The sequence below is a fragment of the Tribolium madens genome, unplaced genomic scaffold (genome assembly GCF_015345945.1).
Source record: "Tribolium madens isolate multiple individuals breed KSU strain unplaced genomic scaffold, Tmad_KSU_1.1 Scaffold_91;HRSCAF=231;Tcas5.2_LG7, whole genome shotgun sequence".
Lineage (NCBI taxonomy): Eukaryota > Metazoa > Arthropoda > Insecta > Coleoptera > Tenebrionidae > Tribolium > Tribolium madens.
In genome coordinates this window covers 107,127-128,494 of record NW_025401063.1, presented here as the reverse complement: position 1 = coordinate 128,494, position 21,368 = coordinate 107,127, and the positions used below count along the sequence as shown (strand labels likewise).

Here is a 21,368-nt window from a genome sequence, read left to right as displayed (position 1 = left end):
GGCAGTGCTGACTGTCAAACACAAACGTCACATTTTCATAGTCAATTGTCATGCGATTCTGACGGGCGGCCGCCGGCATACCCGTCACATGACACAATTTGAGTATCAAAAATTGAGTATTGCCAATAGATTTGTTTGTCACTTAGAGAAAAATTAACAAATCTTAAACCGGGTGACTGTAAATGATTGTGATTTTTTACCTCAAGTTTTGATGTTAAATTAAAAATTTTAGTTTGATTATTTTGACTTTCAAAGTCGAACTTTTATAGACAATTGTCATTTATCTGCGACTTGAAACATCCTAAAATAACAAATTGATTGACTTTGAGAGTGTAAACCAGACTTTAATTTTAGTTCGAAAAAAAAATATTAATGTGAACGTTCTTTAGATCCTGAAACCATAAAAAATGACATTTGTGTTGAATTCTGTCTGAAAAAATAACAACCTATTTGTCCAAAATAAATGTGAAAATAGGAGAGATCAAGCACAAAAACCACGTAATCCCAGTGGGTGCAATAGTACAAAAATGAACAATCTAGAACTCTCAAAGTACAAATGTTGCCACCTTAAATTTGAATTTCCATGACCTACCGAGATATCATTCATTTTGAAACGCTCTATAATGATTCAGTGTTGCCACTAGATTTTTTCACATTTCTTTAAGAAATTTTTAAATGTTATTTTGCAAGTTTAATCCAAAACATCTGACATTTTTTTAGTCTCCCCAACTGTCTTTTAACCTAACCAAATTTTAAATTCTAGGCAGTAATTTTTTGTTGCCAACTTAATTTGAAAGTCACAGACTACTTTGATCAAATCAAACAAATGACATTATTTGTGACGATAAGAATTTTGTGTTCATTTTTAGTAATTAAAAGAAAAAACACTGTTTTTAGTTGCATCAAATTTAAGTTTTTTTCAAATTACGCAATTAAGTATTTTTTTGTCTTGTCTAAAATTCCTACAAACCCTTTGTTAACAATTTCGCAAGCATTTAAAATATTTGCACGCACACAGCAAGTCATTAAGCGCGCTTGAATTTCATTCCAACCGTTTTCAAATTATTATTTAAAATCCCTCTATTTGTTAAAATTCCAGTCAAATTTTGTTAACTTTATCGTTTGTAAACATTTAAAGTTGAAACCGCGCCACCACCGTCGAAATAAAAAAAAACCCTATATTCACCCCCCCTCTTCGAAGAGGTGGAGCAATCGAGGGTGTCCGATGTTGGTATTAGTCAGTGGCCCGAAATGGGTGGAGCTTTGTCGTCTTTGTTTGCAATGTAAATAATATTTTGCACAATGTATACACCTTTATAGACATTAGACTGTGATTTTTGGAACAACATCACATTCGGATACGGTCACAGTCTGAGGATTTGTTGCGGATCTCGTATGCATAACTATGGTTTGACGTTAGAATGTGAAGTGCCTGTTATATTAGATTCATCCACTTGGTAACACGTTTGACTACCCCTTGGAAATAATTCGAAATGCTTCGGGTTTCTGTTTTTGCTGCTTTAACGGCTTTTCTTAGAAAAAGAAAAAACACAATTGTGACGATTTAGTGACTTTTTTACTATCAAATTGGCAATTGATTAATTAGAGAAGTATAAAAAATGTCTCAACTTCTGATATTTTGTCACCAACTTAATGGAAATAAATTCCACTAGTTCTATTAAAACACTGAAAATAATCAATAATCCAAGAAAAAATCGTGATGTTCAAATAAGTATTATCCTGTCATGGGTCTCTGAACAAAGCGAGTTTTATTCCACGTCAATGTCAATATAAATAGGACAAAAGATATTACACCCGACGGCTACGATTTGGTATTGGTCTTTTACTCGCTTAATATCTGTTCCAAATTACCATGGACATACAAACTCAGTTGCTAACGAACATAGTGTTACCTAGCAATTATTAAATGAGTTGCTAAGAAACATTTATTGTGTGTGTGTCGATTTGTGCTATTACCTAGCAACTGAAGGGAAAAATCAAAGATTGCTTGATGAAAAATGTGTGATTCGTTTAATTAACTTTCCAAATCGAATCGGATGATCCAGTAATTTGTGATTCGCCAACTGTCTAATCCCACCGCATATATGCAATGAGAGGGACGAGTGAGTGTGTGCGAAAAGGTTTAATGTGAAATGATGGGGACCCCCCAACAATTGCTAATCCTCAAGGGCTGATTCCCGTCGTTTCATTGAACTTCTGACTATTTGCTCTCAGCTTGGCATCGTTTACACCATTCGCTTTATCCCTCAACGATCTCACACACTGATTGAGCTTAACACAGGGCCCCAAATTCCACTCTTTTTTTCCACCACCGCATGAGATTAAAGCAATAAAATTTCATCCTCGTAGAGGCATAATGAAATCAAGAATTCAATTATTAAGTTAATGAATCGTGGGGATTTGAAAGGAGTTTGGTGGATTTATTCAGTTATGTTGGCAACATCGAAATACATTTAAATGTCACCAATAAGTCAGTATTGACAATAGATTTTTTTAATTGCAATTATTTATTTAAATCTTTATTTTGTCATAAAAAAAATACATTGGTTCCTGTACTTGATTGGATTACCTAAAAAAAAATTTTTTAATGGTAATTATAATTGCGGACACGGAATTTTCATTCGATTGACATAAAAATGTAAAACGGGCCTTAGGCAACTAACCTCACTTTCGGTTTTTATAATTATTATCCTCACAGCTGAAGAAAAAATGACAACAAATCAAAATAATTCATTGAACTTATCTAAAAACACTTACTGTTTCGGAAAATCGAGGCCAAAAATAAATTCCAACTAAAATTTTCAAATTTTCAAACGTCACTCATAATGACAATAAAGCGTGGCTTACATTGACATTTTTTTAAATGACATTTTGATGTCCAAAATTCAGTGTCTGTCTTTGTATTAATTTAAAAGTCACAAAAGGCACTTTAAACGGAAATTTGAACGTTGAGATTGTCAGAGGAGACGCCCTCTGTTCTTTAACAACCAACAAGTAAATAAATTCCCATAAAGAACCCTGTTTTATCGGTTTAGTTAAGAGGTAAATTCAAATAAAAACCACACATTTTTTAATTTTTACGCCGCCAAAATTACAAGTTATCAAACACTTGAAACCATTTCGTACAGGGTGGTCTGTTTTAATTCTATTTATTTTGTCACAAGAGGTGCCATCTGTCCCTTAAAAACCAAAAAATACATAGATTCCTGTACTTGATTGTATTACCTAAAAGTCAGTGTTGTTGGTGACAGATTTTTTTAATGGTAATTATAATTGCGAACACGGAATTTTCATTCGATTGACATAAAAGTGTAAAACGGGCCTTAGGAAACTAACCTCACTTTCGGTTTTTATAATTATTATCCTCACTGCTGGAGAAAAAATGGGAACAAATCAAAATACTTTATTGAACTTACCGAAAAACACTCACTGACATTAGTGTTTCGGAAAATCGAGGCCAAAAATACGTTTCAACGAAAACTTTCAAATTTTCAAACGTCACTCATAATGACAATAAAGCATGGCTTACATTTTGATGTTCAAAATTCAGTGTCTGTCTTAATTAATTTAAAAGTCAAAAATCACAGAAATTTGAACGTTGAAATGGTCACAGGAAACGCCATCTGTTCTGTAACAACCAACAAGTATTTACTTGTTTTCTATTCTATTTAGATTCCGACAAAGAGCCCTGTTTTATCGGTTTACTTAAGCGGTAAATTCAAATCGACCCCATCTTTTGATAAAAACCATACAACCAAAATTCCAAATTATCAAACACTTGAAACCATTTCGTCCTCGGTGGTCTGTTTTAATTTTTTCGAGTGTCATTAATGCAGCATCACACATGTGCCACTTATTCAAAGAATTTTTTTATGAAATTATTTAAATGTAATTAGTGTTCCCACACAGGAATTAACACTTCGATACTTTAAACAGATCGTGATTTATGTGACATAAACAGACTACTTGGAAGCTTTCAGATGCTTGAATATCAAGGCGATAAAAAACAATCTGGATGTGGTTTTTATTATTTAATTGTTTTTTCAGCGGTTTGTGGTCAGCTACTGCTGAAAAAATAAACATTTGATGCGCAAATAAAGACTCTTATTACCCAATAATCGATAATGACTCAGGTGAGAAAACAGATAAAATTCTTATTCATTCGAGTATTTTTGATGATTTCAATATTATTTTTGATGAAAATTAATGTTGCGCAGTCGCGCTTTGTATGAATGACAAAAGGGGGGATTACGCATCGGTTGGTGGGTCAGTTCTCGGAGTCGAGACAGGTGTTGTGATCTAAGGGATCAGTGAGTGTTGTTATCGTGTTTTAAATCATTCACAATGCCAATTAATCGTACTTTTAAACGTCAAGTGAGGGAGGATAAATTAATAATTTAATTGCTTAATAATTCGTTGCTAATAAAATAAAATTGACAATTTAAATAATTTGAGTGAAATGGCAAGTGAACGCGAAGCTATAATTGTCCCCGGAAAGAAAATACTCTTAGATGTGTTTCTAGTAGCCTTAGGTGAGTTGTTATTCAAAGGTTAAAACAAGTAGGTCATGAAGATTTATCTTAATTGTTTTTGTTTTTTTTTTTTCAATTGTTTCAGTTGGTTTCCCGATTTTGTTTATTTTTTTATGGCTTAGTCCATATCGTCGGGGCTTTTTCTGCAACGATGAAGACCTCATGCACCCCTATCACCCCTCGACTGTTCCAAGTATTTATCTCTACATCGTGGGAATTATCATGAATTGTACTGTGGTGAGTTATTAGGCCTACCCACAGGTGAAATTAGACCGATGACTCATGTCGCATGTAGGTAAAAAAATCGTGTCATAAAAGCTAATTTTAAATTTCTTCCGGTGTGTAATTTGAGAATATAAACTTCCAGGGTTATAAAATTTCGTTTCCTGTTTGAAAAACAACGCAAAACTGTGATAACTTTTAACCCTTTGAATCTTCATTGAGTTGTTATCGTTCAGTTTGTGAAATCTGAGTCACTTGGATGGGTTAATTAGACTAAATAAAATGGATTTCGTAGAATGTAAGAAAGACAGGAAGATAAGATAATGCAGGAAAGTAGAGAGAATTTTGAAATTCTTATTCAAATTTCCGGATGCTATAAATTTTCTTGTCTTTTGTAAATAAAAAGCTTGTTTATGTTTTACTTTTGTGTTGAGTCCTGATGATGTCAACTTGGGGCCGAAACACCACAAGAGCAATGGCTATTCCAAATTGTTGTGAAACTCAATAAATAAATATAATAAAAATAAATTAGAGTAGGCGACGGAATCTGGGCTGGAATTTTTTAACACAAATCACCGTTTTCGTCTTGTACAGCATTTTGCAACAATAAAAGTTTTCTGCTCTAAAGTGAACATTATTTCACTCAAAATGAATAAAACGCACACTTTGATGTCAAAAATCAGGATTGCCATCTGAAGGACTTTAATCACCGCCTACTCTAATTTATTTATTTTTTTTGATCACACGGTACAATAAAGAAGAGATATTAAATATACAAAATATTATTGCTAAATTTTTGAAAAACTAAAACTAATAAATCAATAAAAACACTGTTTTGTTTTTTTATTTTTCTAAACGATTGAAAAATGGCTTAATTTGGTCGAAAACAATATTATTTTAGCTTTTTTAGGTGTTTTAGCACATTTTTTTGACTTCGTAAAATTTTGTTAAAAACAAGCCAAAAATTTTCTAAATTACACCGGAAATAGTGTTAGTTTTGTCTTTTTTTGAGTGTTGAAGAAGATTTTTTTGCATTAATTAATTCTATTGAAATTGATTTTTTTGGACTTGTCTTGTTTTATTTAGTTGGTTTTTGAACTAGAAACTTAATTATTTTGCAAATTTAAACATTTAAAAACCACAAAAATAAATTGAAATTGATGTTATTTTTTTGTTCGAATAGTTTTTTTGGCAATATTTAGTTGAAAACTACAATATTTGGTCGAAAATGGTGTTTTTTTACTTTTTTCAAAACTTTAAGCACGTTTTTGAACTAAAATCACAATTATTTTTTGCGAAATTTCGATTGAAAACTACACTATTTTTTGCATTTCAACGATTTTGCACGTTTTTTAACCAAAAATTCAATTATTTTGCCAAATTTTTGAAAAATAAGTTAAAAAACCATTAATAAATTAGTATTTTTTTTTATCTCAAAAACGTGAGAAAATTTTTAGGTTGTTTTAAAAGAAATTTTACAAAGTAATTGCGTTTCTAAATGAAAAATGTGCTAAAACATACAAAAAAACTTAAAATAATGTCGCTTTCGACCAAATTAGGCGATTTTTCAACCGTTTTTAGAAACATTTAAAAACTTTTTTCTAATAAAATTGATAATATTTCAGCTTGTTTTGCTCGATTTAGTTTGTTCTTGAATCACAAGAAGATCTTATCAAAATACGCCCAAAAATTATTATTTATTTCATAGAAAAATATTCTAGATAAGGTAAAGATTGATAAAGAATAAATGGAACAATATATATACAAAATGTATTGTTTTGCTATCAATTTTTTTTTTAATTTCACTTTAAAATTTATAGTTTTTTATGTAATTACCATTTTTTACAGTCTAAGGCACTTTTCTATAAAATAAAAAAATCGGCATAACACTTAAAAAAATAATCTTAAAAACGGATTACATAAAAATCTCGATAAGAATTTTGACCTTGCATCACACGTGTGTGAAAAAACCGAGATATAATAATAAATCTGAATGAGTTGAGTCTTGATGATGTCAAATTAGTTGCCGAAACAATCTCAAAAAAAATAGATAACAAAAATATATAAATAAGACATAAAATTGTTATTTAATGGAAAAATATTAGTTTAAAAACTATTATTTATGCAAAAATTTTGATCAAGTGGTGAAAAAGTATTTCACCCGCCACTGGTTTCACTTTTTCATTGTTACTATGACGATTTTTATTTTTGTTGCTATAGTTACACATATATTTTAGTGCTTTGTTATAGCAACTAAACGAACCTAATCACATGTGCGACTCGTCGAGGATGGACAAAGGGTTTTCAAGTAGAATTTCAAAATAAGATAATCACGTTTATTTTCCTCAAAATTAGTCAATGTCATTGTCAGTTTTCGCAATAAATCAATTATCGTTTTTATCACACTTGTTTTCTCGAAATTGAGTGCTTAGTCCAACTTATTGATTTAAAAAATAAGTGCAACTGTGCCAAATGCTGACTCATAGTCTCCTTTTTATTCTTAGCTTTGTCTTTATTTTCAGATGATAATGATAGAATACTTGAATCAGCCTCAAACCAGTCACGAGGTGACTTTTTGGAGATTCCGTGTCCCTTATTGGTTCTACAACGTTTATTACGTCATTCTTGTTTTCGCATTTGGAATGGCTTGTTCGCAATTAAGCACCGATATTATGAAATATACTGTGGGTCGTCTTCGTCCCCATTTCCTCACAGTTTGCAAACCCAACATCGACTGCTCTTCGCCCCCAAATCAGCATATCTACCACGTGGATTTCAACTGCACCAATCGGGATTACATCCACAATGCAAGGATTATGAAAGAGATGAGATTATCATTCCCTTCGGGACATTCCTCCTTTTCCATGTATACAATGTTGTATTTTGCGATTTATCTTCAAAGAAGAATGGATTGGGACGGATCCAAACTTTTGAAACACACTTTGCAGTTTTTGGCCGTTGCGGCTGCGATTTTTGTCGCAATGACGCGAATTTCTGATAATAAACATCATTGGAGTGATGTTTTAAGTGGATTGATTATTGGGACCATCGTGGCTTGTGTTACGGTAATTATAACTCCTTTTTTTTGTATTAATGGGCATCGAAGTGGTCGTTGATAGGGGTCAAACTATTCTAACCTCAATCTTCCCTAAAAATTTTAAAATTAACAATTAATTAGCAAACATAAAGATTTTTGTCATCAATATTAATAATGACAGCCTTCAAGTTAAAGATGCATCAGTGTTGCCAGATCAAAAACATAAAATTCACCAGATCCGAGTTGAAAAATTCGCCAAATTTTCACCAGTATGGTTATATCTCGCGAAAAAACGCAGTTTTTAGCTTAAAAATCCGCTGAAACTCTTGAAAAAAACAAAAATGACATGCTTTTCGGGTTAATTCTGTGTTTTTTCAACAAAATTTTGCGATATAATTGCGTCTCTAGGCTAAAATGCTCGAGAAATGCAATTCTAGACTTAATTTCTTGATTTTTTAGTTTGTTTTACCGAAATCTTGTGAAAAACCTGAGATTTTGGTACAAAAACGCGCTTAAAAGCATTTTCGGCCAAATTTTGTGGTTTCTCAGCTTGTTTTTGTCTTAATTTTGTTCAAAAACCGTTAAATCGAGTGAAACAAAGAAAATAACATGAATTTCAATTTATTTTTGCATTTTTTTAGCCTGTTTTAACGCAATATTTCGAACTTTTTGTGTTTTTATCTCCCAAAAACATGCTTTGGGTTATTTTCTTAAATTTGTGGCTTTTTTTGAAAAAAGCATGGAAGTGGTCGTTGACAGAGGTGATAACCATGCAAAAATTCAAACTATCCTAACCCTAATTTTTCCTAAAAATTATTTTTTCAAATATAAAATTAATAACGTAATTAGCCAACATAAAATTTTTTGTCATTATTGATGTGACTAAATTTGTTCAGAATGACATTAATGACAATTTTTGTGTGAATTAGCCTTTAAATTAAAGATGCATCAATGTTACCAGATCAGAAACATAAAATTCACCAGATCCGAGTTGAAAAATTCACCAGTTTGGTTATATCTCGCGAAAAAAAAAAACAGTTTTTAGCTTAAAAATTTGCTTAAACTCTTGCAAAATGCAAAAATGACATGTATTTCGAGTTAATTTTGTGATTTTTCGGCTTATTTTCAACAACATTTTGCGAAATAATAGCATTTCTAGCTAAAATTCTCGAGAGATGCAAAAAATAATGTAATTCTAGACTTAATTTCTTGATTTTAAGTTTGTTGTTTTAGCGAAATCTACTGAAAAACCTGAGATTTTGGTACAAAAACACTTTTAAAAGCATTTTCAGCCAAATTTTGTGGTTTCACAGCTTATTTTTGTCTTAATTTTGCTCAAAAACCAGTTAAAAAGAGTGAAACAAACAAAATAACATCAATATCAATCCTTTTTGTGATTTTTAGGCGTGTTTGGACAAGATTTTGCAAAATAAATGTACTTTTGGTTTAATTTCTATTTAATTTTGTAATTTTTTAGCCTGTTTCAACGCAAGATTTCGAGCTTTTTGTGTTTTATCTCTCAAAAATATGCTTAAACACTCGAAAAAGGCCAAAAAACGCCATTTTTGGGCTATTTTGTTGAATTTGTGGTTTGTTTTTAACAAAATTTTGCAAAATAATTGTGTTTCTAGCGGAAAAAGCATTCGAAAAAGACATAAATAAATTGTTATTTTCCACTCTGTTTGGTAATATTTCGTAAAAAACAAATAGAATTATTTTTAACTAATTTGGTGTTTTTCGATTATTTTGTCTTTAAGAAAATACGACGAAATGATCAAGTTAAAGCCTAAGAGTTAGGTAAAAATATCATAATATAATCTTTTTTATAAGAATTTAAAGATTTTTGACATGCTATGACAAACTCTCACGAAAAAAAAGAGTTTTCAACTTAAAAATCTGCTTGATCTTTCGAAAAAGGAAAAAATTATATCATTTTCGGCATAATTCTGTGTTTTCTTAGCTTGTTTTTAACCAATTTTGCGAAATAATTGCGTTTTTAGCTGAAAAACGTGCTTAAAAACATTCTCGGCTTATTTTTGTCTTATTTTGCTCAAAAAACCAATTAAAACTGTAATTAAAAAAAAAAAATTTCACCAAACAACACGAAAATCACCAGATCTGGTGATGGCAACACTGAGATGCATTTACACTTCTACAACCTACTTGATGCACATTAATATGAAAAAGACTATATACTTTTTTGTTCTAATTACTAACTTTGACGCAAATTAAATTGATACAGGCTACGGTTTGGCTTAAACACGAAAAAATTGCTTTTAACACTTACGATGAATATGAATACATCCCAAGTAGTCCTAACACACATGTCTAAAGTAAAAAATTAATTTGGGGTAAGATTTGAGACTAATTCGTTATTTCAGGCCCGTGTTTTTTCAACACTATTCCAACAACATCCCATTCAAGATTTGGTACGAAAAGAATTTCTTGAATTACAAGGAGTTAATGGAAATAATGCCCAAATTGCGTAATTTTTCAAGCGACCTGACACTGTACTTAATCATATCACACATCACAATTATTTATTTGTTAGAAATTGATTGAGATTGTTTTATATTTATTTATTTATTAATTAGATATTAAGTTATGATAGCAATAAAATTGTTAGTTCAGTATTTGTAAAACATCCAGAAAATGTGATAAAAACCTAATTTTGTACCTCGCACTTGGTAAAAAACTTTGTATTCATGAATTGTGATAATTTTATTGGCCAGGCTCTAATAAGTTAAACCAAGCAATACACACAAGTTTTTCATTTAAATTTACCGGTATTTTATCACCAACCTTGCCACCCAAATTCCCTATTCAAAGCCACATTTTTGCTTTGTTAGTGTCTGTACTTGAGAAAAAACCGGCCAAATGGCATTTAAGTGATTCTTTGATCCAGCCTAGGCCCTAATTATAATAAAAAAATATTTTTTTAAATAAATCTCTACCAACCTTGTCACCCGAATTCACTAGCCAATTGACAGTTTCCGTATCCCTAACCTCACATTTTTCGTTTACAATGGCAGACAACGAAAATGGTAGTTCTAGCAGCCAACCCAACTCACTTCTCTTAAAACCAACAAATTTAGAATGTAAAAACTTGTACGATTATTTAAAAACACGCTCATCGTCAACATTAGAAAAACTCTACAATCATCCAACGATTTGTTTGGCCGTTTACAGGTAAAAAACACTGAAAACAACCCCAAATTTTGATTTAAAATTTCAGAGAATTGCCTGAATTAGCACGTCAATATGTGATTCGTATTTTGTTTGTTGAACAACCGGTGCCTCAAGCAGTTGTGGCGTCATGGGGGTCTCAAGCTTTCTCCAAGTAAGTTTGAATTGTTTGAAAATGAACCAAGTTTGATTTGTAGAGAACACATTTACGTGAGCAAAGTTTTGAGTGAGTTGTCGGTATGGCAAGAAGCTGCGATCCCAGGGGGGCTTCTGGGGTGGATTCTCTCAGTCACGTTTAAGAAGAATTTGAAAATAGCGTTATTAGGGGGGTAAAATATTCACAATGTTATGAAATCATATTATCATATGATTTGATTCAAGTGGGAAACCTTGGAGTATGTCTTCGGCTTTGGAAGTTGATAGTAAAGCACGAGATGTGTCTTTTTTGGACGCTTATTCTCTGGAAAGATGGGAATGTGTGTTGCATTATATGGTGGGGTCACAACAACAAGAAGGAATCTCTGCAGATGCTGTCCGAATTTTATTACATGCTGGTTTAATGAAACGGTTTGAATTTTATCAAATTTTAAGTCGGTTTTTTAGTTAATTTTTGTAGAGATGAGGAAGATGGCAGTCCTGTTATAACACGTCAAGGTTTTCAATTTTTACTTTTAGATAGACAAGCACAAGTTTGGCATTTTTTACTCCAATATCTTGATACTGTTGAACAAAGAGGATTAAGTCTAGTCGAATGTTTAACGTTTTTGTTTCAACTTTCATTTAGTACACTTGGAAAAGTATGTTGGTAACATTTAGTGACTTTTTAAATAGTGTTTTTTTGTAGGATTATAGCACTGAAGGTATGAGTTCTGGTCTTTTAATTTTTCTACAACATTTGAGAGAATTCGGGTTAGTGTATCAACGAAAAGTATGTCACTCATTAATTTAGTTAAATTTTTATTGATTTAAATTTACATAGCGCAAAGCTGGCCGTTTTTATCCCACTAGATTAGCGTTAAATATTACATGTAGTCAAGGTCCTGAAATGCGAATTTTGGAAGAAGACACACCGAAAGGTTACATTATTGTGGAAACAAATTACCGAGTTTATGCTTACACTGATTCCAATCTTCAAGTTGCTTTAATTGGTCTTTTCACCGAGTTGATGTATAGGTGGTGGTCACAAAATTATAAAACTATCTAGTTTCATTGATTTTTTTCAGGTTTCCAAACCTTGTAGTCGGTGTAATAACACGTGATTCTATAAGACAAGCCCTGAAGGGGGGAATCACAGCCGATCAAGTTATAGGATACCTCAAACAACATGCACATCCTCAAATGTTACAAGGGGAAGCAAAACATCCTCTACCGCCAACCGTTGTTGATCAAATTAAATTATGGGAAATTGAACGGAATAGATTAACGTATTCAGAAGGCGTTTTATATAGTCAATTTTTATCACAGGTATTTGAAAAATGTTTTTTTTCGGTTTTAATTCGTGTTTTTAGGCCGATTTTAATATACTCAAAGAGTATGCTCAATCTAATGGCCATTTAATTTGGTGTAACAAAGAAAAACGAACTTTAATCATTAATAAGTCGGCACATGATGATGTTAAAAAATTCTGGAAGAGATATTCGAAAGGGAATTGAGTTTGATTCTAATAAAACTTTTTTACTAATTGTGTGTTTCATTTAAAATTGCCGCGCAACTAATAATTGACAATCCTGTGATAGGTGTCAAAGATTGACAGTTAAAATTAATTTTTCTTGTCGAAATTGCGCGCTTTACTGCAATTTGGTAATCCTTGGCGTACATACGTTTTGAGGGTTTGGATTTTTATTATATTTTTTTGACAATTATTTGCTTCAATTTTGAAAATCTGTGACTAATCAAATAAAGTCATTTTTCTTGTTGTGGCAACAATGTCTGTCAAATGTCATTTCTATAAGTCAAACGTCATGTTGACAACTCTTGTCAAAAATTGTATAAAAATACGAAAAAATTCGTAAAATGCCCGCAGCTGTGGATAACAGCAAGCCCGATCGGTCCGAGCAGATGTGGAAAGTGCTCAAAGCGCACATTCTTCGCGAACGCGCCCGCAAAAAGCAAGAAAGAGAGGCCGAGGTGGAAGAAGAGCGTCTTCGTAAAGAGCGTGAAGCTCGTGAACAACAAGATGTTATGACTTTGGGTGAAACACGCGAGCAAATCTCACAACTTGAAAGCAAACTTCAGAAATTAAAAGAAGAGAAACACCAGTTGTTTTTACAATTGAAAAAAGTATTAAATGAGGATGATAACAGAAGGCGCCAGAAGGAGAACAAGTGGGTCAAATTTTGGGTATTGTCATTTACATAATGATTTTTTTTAGTGATGTGCTTGCGATTCAAGCTCTACCGACTGGTTTAGTGCATCAGCCGTTGTATATTTCACCCAGTGTGCCCCCTCGCAATGCTGTGCCCCCACAACAGACGTTTAAAACGGCGGTGAAACGCCCCAGGAGTCCCAGTCCGCAACCGCCCCCCGTGTCGTCCTACCATCAAGGTTATGGGTATAAACCATCAGTGGCAGCCTCATACCAAAACTCGCCCCAAAGTAATTGTTTATTAATTTTCTTACAATATTTTTAGCTAGGTTTTAATCGATTTTTTGCAGAAGATGATGGTAGACGTAATGAATTAGTGAGGGCAGTTTTATGGAACAGTGAGTGTTTCAACACCACTTTAGCGCTTCATTTATCATCACTCATTCATATGCTTTTTCTTTCAATTTATTAATTTCCAATGAAATTAATTTTTAATTAATTTCAGAAACACAATATCCGAGTCAACAAGCAACATTTTATTCGGTCTCTCCGCAGGATATATCAATGTATTATCCTTTGGGGTCAATTTCGTCGCGGGAGCCCCCAACTAGGAGTGCCTATGAACCCCCAAGACCTCAAACGTATCACTTGGAACAAAAACTACCCGAACATTACACTCTAAGAGTACCAAGTTCGCATGGACATGTCATTCATGGGGGCTCTATACCGCTCAGTCCTGCACAACCCAAAACTGGGAGTATCACAGCAGGGTATCCTGTGAGGAGTCAACAACAATACCAACAGTCCACTCCTGCATCATTATATACGGCACAAAGTCGTCCCTTGTATCAGTCTCCAGGGACTCCAATGAATTATCCTCAAAGAGAATAATGAAATAAAAAAATGACAAGTTTTATTTATTTTCGATTTGTTTTGTACTATCTAGTGTAACAATTTCTTTACTTCCGCTACGTAAAGTAAAAACTATTGGTACTTCCCCTAAAACAGGATTACCATCTTTTTCCAAATTTCGAATCCAGGAAACAAGTGAGTCTTTAGTTGAAGTCCCAGTGGCACACAAGCCCAAAATTGTACCATCTTCCTGCTCATGAACCGAAGGTACAACAGTGAGTTTTTTTATTGGTTTAATCCCAAAAAGGGGGATTTTAATATCACTAACATCATCCAAATCCTCGTTGATTGTAGTCACAAGTTTTGAGTTTTTTCTTAACGTGAAATAAGTGACTTGTTGGTTTTTCAACCAGACTCGAAACGGTCCTTCGACATACAAGGGTTCAGTCACGTCGTGTCTCTTTAATAGGTCTTTCTGAATGGGGGCTTGCGCACTGATTATCCAAGTGTCCTCCTCACGACTCTGATAAGTCGTAATCTGTGTTTGAATATCAACACTGCTAATCCGTTCAATGGCACACTTTGCCAACTCGTATACCCCCTCAGGGAGCGGGTTTGGGAGGGGCCACGGCGACGCATTCTTAAATTTCGGCATCCAATACATCATCCTCCAGTATTTCCGCAAGGGGAAGCCCCGATTCCCGAAGATATTCTTCAGGAGATCTTCCATGTCGTAATCGGGCATCACACCGTTGTCTTCCATTTGCTCGAGTAAATCGATGATGCATTGTTGCTGTTTGGGGTAATGCATGAATTCCACTTGGAACATGTTCCTCGGGATGAATTTGCCTTTGGGGAGGACGTCAATGAGCGCTTTGTACACTTCAATGTCTTTGTGGACACCAAACTGTTCCATGTTTTTCAAAGCCGAGTAAATGAATTCGACGTGGCCGCGACGGTACACATTGTCTCGATTGATGAAAATATGGATCATGTCCAAATAGGTGTTTTTATTCTTCGTTTCGATTTCCTCAAATGAGCGATAAGTGACCACTTGAGTGGGTTTTTCGCACAATGTTCGATACAGAGGAAGCCCCATTTTGGGCAACACTGAATTATTTCGCACGAGTCGATTGAAAAACATTTTATTAATCGGAAATTGGGATTCTTTCTGTTTTATAGGTTATGTAATTTTTTAGGTTAGGTTACAATTTTTTACCACTTAAATGAGCAAAATTGTTTAGTTTCAACAATTTAAATTGTGTCTCACCATATTTTAACAGAAAAATAAAGAAAAATTCACGTTTTTATTGGGTCAGCCTATATTTATGCAACCAATGATACATATGAAAAACCGTTACAAAAACAATCAAACAATGAATTATTCAAAAAGAGACTATTTATTATAAATACTGTTGCACAAAGTCACATATTTGTAAATAAGTGGTCATTCGATCAGTCATAGTTTACCAAAAAGCGCCGGATGAGAAGCCCCCTGGGGGTACACGTCCGCGTGAATTTGTGTTATTTTGCGGCGGTGGTGCAGAGGCGGCCTTTGGAGCATCGTCAGTAGCTTGTTTTACCGGTTCTTTGGGTTTTTCTTCCTCCTTTTGAATAGGTTTTTCTTCCTCTTTTTGAACAGGTTTTTCTTCAACTTTTTGAACAGGCTTCTCTTCCACCTTTTCAACAACTGGTTTTGGTTCATTTGTGCCTTCAATAATGGAAGAGGCGTTTCTACGATTGAATTTCTTCTCTTGGGGTTTCTCAGGTGGGACTGATAACCCCAAAACGTCGGTATGTCCACCACCTGGAGGCTTCAAAACTCGGCTTGAACTGCGACCTCCGTCCATTCCCCGAAAAACATTAGTGGAAGTCATTCTGGAAAGTTTTAATGAAAAACTGCTAAAATAGGAACAAAAACGTTATTTCTTACTTGGTTTTTAACTGGTTTATACTGGTTTCAAAAGCCACACACAAAGACTCTTTTAGGGTTAAAAATAAATGAAAGAAGATTTTCTTCCTCCACAAATCTTCAATTAACAATTGAATGAAACAAAGAACAACGACTAAGGTCACTAACGTTTTTGTCGAACATAAAATCAAATATCGAAGCTAACGGATAAAATAAAACAAGTGAACTGCGCGAAAGTAGTACGCATGCAAACAAATAAGGCGGGACTTGAATGTGATTGGTCAAAACGCGCGGTCTTTTAGATGTCAGCCAATCAGATGATTGCAAAAAAATGGGTGTGATGTTTAAACGGTTTGTCATCAAATTAATTAAAGAAATGAGAACAATTGCCGGTGAAAATAATAATAATAATAATTATAATTTTTCTCGTTACTATGGAACATTTTCAGTCAGAAATTTCAAAATTTGTCAAAATTTCAGAATGAATTCTATAATCGAATCCGTAGCAAAACTCTGGTCTCACACTCTTTTCGTTCACATTTACTCATCGCCAAATTTTTTAATGGAAACGCTCATATGTCTGGTCATGGTGATAATACATTGCTTACTTATTGCTGAAATCAATGGTATTATCCAAGAAATCAACGTTCCGGCGTTAAAAATAAGATTAAAAAAATCTCTGGGAGGTACTTAACACTTCTCCTGAAAAAAAAAACAATTAATTATTTTCAAATACCACGAAATTGTTGAAACTTTTCCCTTTTAGATATCAAAAGTCAACGTTCGGTGTATCATGGAGTGGTAAGAAATCATCCGGATCTTGGAGTCGATGTGGTTTTCAAAGAAAACACTTTTCTCAAAAGCGACTGGAACACAACTACAAAAATTAATAAACTTTTATCGACAAGTTTGAGCGAATACATTCGACGTGATTTACAAAATTTGAAAACTAATTTACCCAATGAGAGTGACGGAAAAACGGATGAAATCGGGGGTGATTACAGTACTCGATCCAGTACTGAAAAAATCTACGATTATCTTCTCACCGAACCAGAGAAGAAATTCAACTGTGACGAGCTGAAAAAATTCGAAAGAACCGAAATATTACGACTAGAATGACTGAAAAAAGGAGTTTCACTGTAATTTTGTTTCGGATTTGTAACGGAAATGGAAAAAAAGTATATTTGGGAATGACACTAAAAAAAAATTTATTTTTCGATTTGTTTACAATGTTTGGCTTTTGTGATTTGTGAAATTGAAAGAAATTTGTTATCTACCTACAGGAAACAACACAAAAATTCCTTTGGTAATGCAAAAAAACACGTTTTGGGTGTAAAAATGTTGTTTCAAGGATAAGGAAAGGGGGACCACAAAAAATTCTTCCTCAGGTAGATAATGAATTTCCTTTTGGAATAAAAATTGAAACGTTCGATTTATTTGCACAGATCACATATTGATGTAAATCATTATATAAAACCCAGTTATACATTTTATTAGCATTTAATACAGTACAATGTTGAACAAAATTACAGTGAAATCCAACCTAAAAAAAAGAAAATGCGTCACTACAAAATAACTCCAGCATACACAGATTTAATATTTTGTTTGAATTCAGGTACTGTGTATGATGTGCCTAAAAAATGTTCTTTCTCTATCCAATACACACTAAAGCGTCTTGTACAAATGTTACATTCAGTACCCCCCTTGAAACCCCCTCGAGTTACCTCGTCTACCGCCTCTAAATCCTCGCGCTCTAAAATTCGCTCCTCTAAATCCTCTCCCTCGCCCTCTCATCATACCCCCACGGCCTCTGTGCCCCTTTCGAAAGCCGCCGAAATTCGGTTTAGGTGGCCCCCAATGCTGTAACGGCGCTTGTTGCACATTGAACCCCATTTCGGGGTCGTGTAAATTCGCCGTGAATTCATTCGAATTCAAATCATTGTCGAGATCATCGAGAAAACTATTCGCATCGACGTCGTCAGGCAAGTCAGGAAGTGGGGGCGGCGGCTTCAACAGCGCATACATTTTCTCCTCACTTTCGTCCTCACTCAAATCCATATCGATGCTCTCAGTGTTATCCTGCAATTTCCTAGGGGAGGGAAGTTTCTTCGGGGGCGGCGGCGGGGGCGGCGGAAGCTTCAATTGCTCGATATTAAACGGCGGCAATCTATAATCCTGGTCTTCGACACGATAATCCTACAAAATCCAAAAGTCAAAAGTCAAATTTGACGTTAAAGATAAAAATGTCAAAAATTAACCTCATTTCTGTCATAAAAAGTCAAATTTGACGTTAAAGCAAGTGAAATGTCAAAAATTTGATGTCCCATTTTTTGTACCTGATCGTGTCCTGATGAAGTCCACGTGTTGGACGAAACGTCAGCAGGTGAACCAGTCAGACTTATTAAATTGCGATGATCGACGTCCTTACGTCCTCTAATACCGTCCCCTGAAAAACAATATTGTGACAGTTACATACATAATTTTTTCTATTACCTAATGGATGGAGTAATCGGTGATCGACATCAGCAGCCCCACTCGAGACTACATTATCGTGATACTCCACACCTTCGATGTAGCCCTCTTTTTCGAAATTTGGGGGGCTTTCAGGTGTGTCTGTATCTAATGTTGGTTGAGTCCAAGTCGGGTCAGTGTCCCACGTTTCCAGTTCCTGTTCTGGATTATATTCATCATAATCAGAAATTGGGGCATTTTCATACACCGGTTGAGTGAAAGTAGTATTGGAAAATTGATAAGAATTCTCACTAAATGGGGGCATAGGAGGTGGAAGTAGAGGCAAGTGAGATGTTTCTTGATACTGAAAAGTGGCACCTGTCTCTGAGGGTTCAACAGGAGGTGGTGGAGGCCTAGCAATTGATTGTAAAACAGTCGTCAAATCATAATTACTATTTGTCACTTCTGTCAAACTTGTATTTAATGTTGTTGTTGGGGTATTGGTAAAAAGAGCAGAAGTATTTAAATTCTGAAAAAAAAAAGATTAATTGTTTATAATTGCAAGTTTTTACATACTTGGACATTAAAAGTTGACCCTATGAAACTCGTATATCCATTTGTGACAAAATTCGAGGGCTCTGTTGATGGGGGCGGAACCGGGTTGTAATAACCGGCCGAAAATGGGACTGCAGTGTTATAATCAAGAGTTGAATCTAAACAAAACATTTAGAAAGTAAAACAAAAACAAATTTGATTATTACTGTTAGTTTTCGTTTCATTATCATCAGGCAACTCGATATCACAATCAGGACTAGGTGAAGGTGCATTTATATCAGGGGAAGGAACTGGACTACTTAATGTCAACATATGTTCCTCTAATTTTTTCTGGAATGCTTTAACCTTATTCCCAAACACTTTATATGCCTGTAAAAATTGTGTTAAATTTTTGTGTAAATGACACAACAAATAGTCTTACATTTGCTACAACTTTCACATCTTTCTTGTCTTTATCCAATTGATTGTTGGCTTGTTTCAGTACTGAAATATTCGTAATTCGACATTTAATTTCCGCTTTTAGGGCGTTTATGTAACCTTCTAGATGTTTCACGTAAACTTCTAATTCTTTTTCAACATCGTCAACATGTGCCCGATCTAAAAACCAAATTTAGACACAAGTAAAACGCAAGGGAGCATCACCTTTAAGAGATGTACAAAGTGATTCAGTCTCGATTTGTATTTTAGGGTTGTGTTCTTTCAAAACTTTTAGTTTTAAATCAGTTTCATTTTCAAGCTTGGAACATTGTTTGATCTTGTTTATAACATAAGACGACTGAAAGTAAGAAATTAAAAGATTTTAAAGTAAGCAATTGTTTGAAAATAACCTGAAATTCGTGTGGTTCGTCGTTTTTGGAAGCTGTGGGGACGACACTGATTAAACCACACAAATCCGAGATAAATTCCTCATTGTAAACGCCTCTCTGTTGCCAAATGTTGAAAATTCGCACGATTTTGTGCTTGACTTTGTCGTCTCTGCAACACAAAATTCACAAAGTGTTTCAATCACACTAAATAAATACCTGACTAAAGTTGTGGCTTTTTGTAAGGCTGTGCCCCAACTGTCCACAAACTCGTACTGTTTCCTTTTCGAATATTGTATAACATCGTTTGCTAAATAAAACAGATTGAGTCTTTGTTCAACTTTGACACGTTTGAGGACATTAAGCCACGAATTGACGATTTTCTTGTGATATTGTCGATTTTCCAAACACCATTTACAACAAGCATTGATGTTCTCTTGGGAGTCTTTCAAAGCGGTCAAACGTTTTTCAAATTGAATCACGTTAAAGTCCTCGCTTTGCACACTCATTTTTATGGGGCTTTCTTCCAACTGATGAGCATTTTTTTTTCATACACAAACTTTTTGTTTACACTTGAGGTGAGTGGAGACTTGACTTGGGGCTTTTATGTGATTTTTTTAATCAAAAAATCGTGTTTTGGCCGTTTTTGAATAAAAATTCTTGTTTTCAAGCATCTATTTTACAACCATAACCATACATGTCACAGAAACAAATGGCTGAAGTTTTCAGTATACCGGACTTAAGGACGGCATTAAAAACTAAATGTACATGGCTAGAAAGAAACAAAGCTAGGGTTTTACACATGCACATGTGAAGCTATCTCTTTTCAGCAGTGTACTTTGACAAGTGCGGAAACTGGACGTTGCAACTTTAATGACATGTTGGTTGCAAACAATTTAACAATTTAGATAAAATTTTGATTTCTCAAATTTTCAAAGACGAACGCTTTTAATGAAATTTTACTTCAATAACACTCCACGTATTTGAGTGAGAGTTGGCTCAAATGAAATTTTAGTATTTCAACGCCCTCTTGGTTAAGGTTTTTTTTAAACGTAAAATAGGTACTTTTAGGCCCTTTTGGGCTATGAAAATTTCACAATCGATAGTTTTTTGATTAAATTTTCGTTTTCTATCCTTGCTGAGTGTCCGCATTTTAATGTTTTCCACTTTTAGTGTCTCAAAAATTTTCAACAACAAAAACAATTGTTATTGAGTGACAAGGATGGTTAATAGTTATTTACATTCGTGTGCGGTAACTTACATTTTACAGTGCGAAATGAATTTGAAGCACGACGCGCAGCGGAGTGCTTTAATAATTGAGCACTGTAAAATGGTTAACGCACAAGATTTGTATTAAGCTTTTTGGCCGACGTTTAAACAAAAATCTACAAAATTCAGAATTAATACAAGTAAATACGTTTGACATTAAATATCACGGTGGCTATGCACTCTAATGTCAAACAATTAAAAAAGACGCAAAAACGTCTCAGAC

At 33.9% G+C, this 21,368-nt stretch overlaps 6 protein-coding genes and 1 long non-coding RNA gene across 13 annotated transcripts; 3 read left to right on the top strand and 4 right to left on the bottom strand.

The window, feature by feature from the left end:
• Positions 1 to 2,921: 2,921 nt before the first annotated feature.
• On the bottom strand, positions 2,922 to 3,557 carry LOC123011486. Its single transcript, XR_006413149.1, has 3 exons — positions 3,438 to 3,557; positions 3,247 to 3,392; positions 2,922 to 3,200 (listed from the first exon to the last, which is right to left on the bottom strand). It is a non-coding gene; the product is annotated as an uncharacterized LOC123011486 (long non-coding RNA).
• A 689-nt stretch (positions 3,558 to 4,246) lies between these two features.
• Positions 4,247 to 10,591, top strand: LOC123011273 (putative phosphatidate phosphatase). Of its 2 annotated transcripts, XM_044408639.1 has the most exons (5): positions 4,247 to 4,553; positions 4,639 to 4,790; positions 7,298 to 7,840; positions 10,055 to 10,145; positions 10,194 to 10,591. In XM_044408639.1, the coding sequence occupies exons 1-4, from the start codon at positions 4,481 to 4,483 to the stop codon at positions 10,142 to 10,144; spliced, it is 858 nt and encodes a 285-aa protein (XP_044264574.1). In that variant the 5' UTR covers positions 4,247 to 4,480; the 3' UTR covers position 10,145; positions 10,194 to 10,591. The 2 variants fall into 2 exon arrangements, with proteins under 2 accessions (XP_044264574.1, XP_044264573.1); XM_044408638.1 differs by lacking the exon at positions 10,055 to 10,145 and having other exon boundaries at positions 4,256 to 4,553.
• Positions 10,592 to 10,800: 209 nt separating this feature from the next.
• Positions 10,801 to 12,679, top strand: LOC123011272 (general transcription factor IIH subunit 4). Its single transcript, XM_044408637.1, has 9 exons — positions 10,801 to 11,001; positions 11,048 to 11,152; positions 11,196 to 11,327; positions 11,380 to 11,565; positions 11,615 to 11,795; positions 11,843 to 11,926; positions 11,978 to 12,171; positions 12,222 to 12,462; positions 12,507 to 12,679. Exons 1-9 carry the CDS (start codon positions 10,838 to 10,840, stop codon positions 12,648 to 12,650), a joined length of 1,431 nt encoding a protein of 476 aa, XP_044264572.1. The 5' UTR covers positions 10,801 to 10,837; the 3' UTR covers positions 12,651 to 12,679.
• Positions 12,680 to 12,918: 239 nt separating this feature from the next.
• Positions 12,919 to 14,223, top strand: LOC123010665 (G protein pathway suppressor 2). 3 transcript variants are annotated; one of them, XM_044407734.1, is made up of 4 exons: positions 12,919 to 13,322; positions 13,370 to 13,593; positions 13,633 to 13,701; positions 13,809 to 14,223. In XM_044407734.1, the coding sequence occupies exons 1-4, from the start codon at positions 13,012 to 13,014 to the stop codon at positions 14,192 to 14,194; spliced, it is 990 nt and encodes a 329-aa protein (XP_044263669.1). In that variant the 5' UTR covers positions 12,919 to 13,011; the 3' UTR covers positions 14,195 to 14,223. The 3 variants fall into 3 exon arrangements, with proteins under 3 accessions (XP_044263669.1, XP_044263671.1, XP_044263670.1); XM_044407735.1 differs by having other exon boundaries at positions 12,921 to 13,322; positions 13,654 to 13,701; XM_044407736.1 differs by lacking the exon at positions 13,633 to 13,701.
• LOC123010664 (evolutionarily conserved signaling intermediate in Toll pathway, mitochondrial) lies at positions 14,195 to 15,419 on the bottom strand. The gene has a single exon (XM_044407733.1). The coding sequence runs from the start codon at positions 15,297 to 15,299 to the stop codon at positions 14,217 to 14,219; it is 1,083 nt and encodes a 360-aa protein (XP_044263668.1). The 5' UTR covers positions 15,300 to 15,419; the 3' UTR covers positions 14,195 to 14,216.
• A 117-nt stretch (positions 15,420 to 15,536) lies between these two features.
• Positions 15,537 to 16,637, bottom strand: LOC123010666 (jupiter microtubule associated homolog 1). The gene is made up of 2 exons (XM_044407738.1): positions 16,089 to 16,637; positions 15,537 to 16,033 (listed from the first exon to the last, which is right to left on the bottom strand). Exon 2 carries the CDS (start codon positions 16,030 to 16,032, stop codon positions 15,622 to 15,624), a length of 411 nt encoding a protein of 136 aa, XP_044263673.1. The 5' UTR covers position 16,033; positions 16,089 to 16,637; the 3' UTR covers positions 15,537 to 15,621.
• Positions 16,084 to 20,584, bottom strand: LOC123010662. Of its 4 annotated transcripts, none has more exons than XR_006413107.1 (12): positions 20,096 to 20,584; positions 19,901 to 20,048; positions 19,716 to 19,848; positions 19,495 to 19,670; positions 19,280 to 19,442; positions 19,095 to 19,231; positions 18,561 to 19,047; positions 18,404 to 18,513; positions 17,792 to 18,263; positions 17,026 to 17,144; positions 16,676 to 16,944; positions 16,084 to 16,185 (listed from the first exon to the last, which is right to left on the bottom strand). XR_006413107.1 is itself a non-coding variant. In XM_044407732.1 (9 exons), exons 1-9 carry the CDS (start codon positions 20,383 to 20,385, stop codon positions 17,760 to 17,762), a joined length of 2,148 nt encoding a protein of 715 aa, XP_044263667.1. In that variant the 5' UTR covers positions 20,386 to 20,584; the 3' UTR covers positions 17,259 to 17,759. The 4 variants fall into 4 exon arrangements, 1 of the variants encoding a protein (XP_044263667.1); XR_006413108.1 differs by having other exon boundaries at positions 16,676 to 16,933; XR_006413106.1 differs by lacking the exon at positions 17,026 to 17,144 and having other exon boundaries at positions 16,676 to 16,933.
• Positions 20,585 to 21,368: the final 784 nt, after the last annotated feature.

What these genes read in the sequence shown, in the direction of transcription:
- LOC123011273 (XM_044408638.1), top strand. Translation starts at nt 4,481, where the DNA reads ATGGCAAGTGAACGCGAAGCTATAATTGTCCCCGGAAAGAAAATACTC. An exon ending in TGTGTTTCTAGTAGCCTTAG is followed by an intron (nt 4,554 to 4,638) that starts GTGAGTTGTTAT and finishes CAATTGTTTCAG; the next exon opens with TTGGTTTCCCGATTTTGTTT. An exon ending in TTATCATGAATTGTACTGTG is followed by an intron (nt 4,791 to 7,297) that starts GTGAGTTATTAG and finishes CTTTATTTTCAG; the next exon opens with ATGATAATGATAGAATACTT.
- LOC123011272 (XM_044408637.1), top strand. Translation starts at nt 10,838, where the DNA reads ATGGCAGACAACGAAAATGGTAGTTCTAGCAGCCAACCCAACTCACTT. An exon ending in AAAATAGCGTTATTAGGGGG is followed by an intron (nt 11,328 to 11,379) that starts GTAAAATATTCA and finishes ATTTGATTCAAG; the next exon opens with TGGGAAACCTTGGAGTATGT. An exon ending in GGTTAGTGTATCAACGAAAA is followed by an intron (nt 11,927 to 11,977) that starts GTATGTCACTCA and finishes AAATTTACATAG; the next exon opens with CGCAAAGCTGGCCGTTTTTA.
- LOC123010665 (XM_044407734.1), top strand. Translation starts at nt 13,012, where the DNA reads ATGCCCGCAGCTGTGGATAACAGCAAGCCCGATCGGTCCGAGCAGATG. An exon ending in AGGCGCCAGAAGGAGAACAA is followed by an intron (nt 13,323 to 13,369) that starts GTGGGTCAAATT and finishes GATTTTTTTTAG; the next exon opens with TGATGTGCTTGCGATTCAAG. An exon ending in GAGGGCAGTTTTATGGAACA is followed by an intron (nt 13,702 to 13,808) that starts GTGAGTGTTTCA and finishes AATTAATTTCAG; the next exon opens with AAACACAATATCCGAGTCAA.
- LOC123010664 (XM_044407733.1), bottom strand. Translation starts at nt 15,299, where the DNA reads ATGTTTTTCAATCGACTCGTGCGAAATAATTCAGTGTTGCCCAAAATG.
- LOC123010666 (XM_044407738.1), bottom strand. Translation starts at nt 16,032, where the DNA reads ATGACTTCCACTAATGTTTTTCGGGGAATGGACGGAGGTCGCAGTTCA.
- LOC123010662 (XM_044407732.1), bottom strand. Translation starts at nt 20,385, where the DNA reads ATGAGTGTGCAAAGCGAGGACTTTAACGTGATTCAATTTGAAAAACGT. An exon ending in AAAGCCACAACTTTAGTCAG is followed by an intron (nt 20,049 to 20,095) that starts GTATTTATTTAG and finishes TTTGTGTTGCAG; the next exon opens with AGACGACAAAGTCAAGCACA. An exon ending in CCGATTACTCCATCCATTAG is followed by an intron (nt 18,514 to 18,560) that starts GTAATAGAAAAA and finishes ATTGTTTTTCAG; the next exon opens with GGGACGGTATTAGAGGACGT.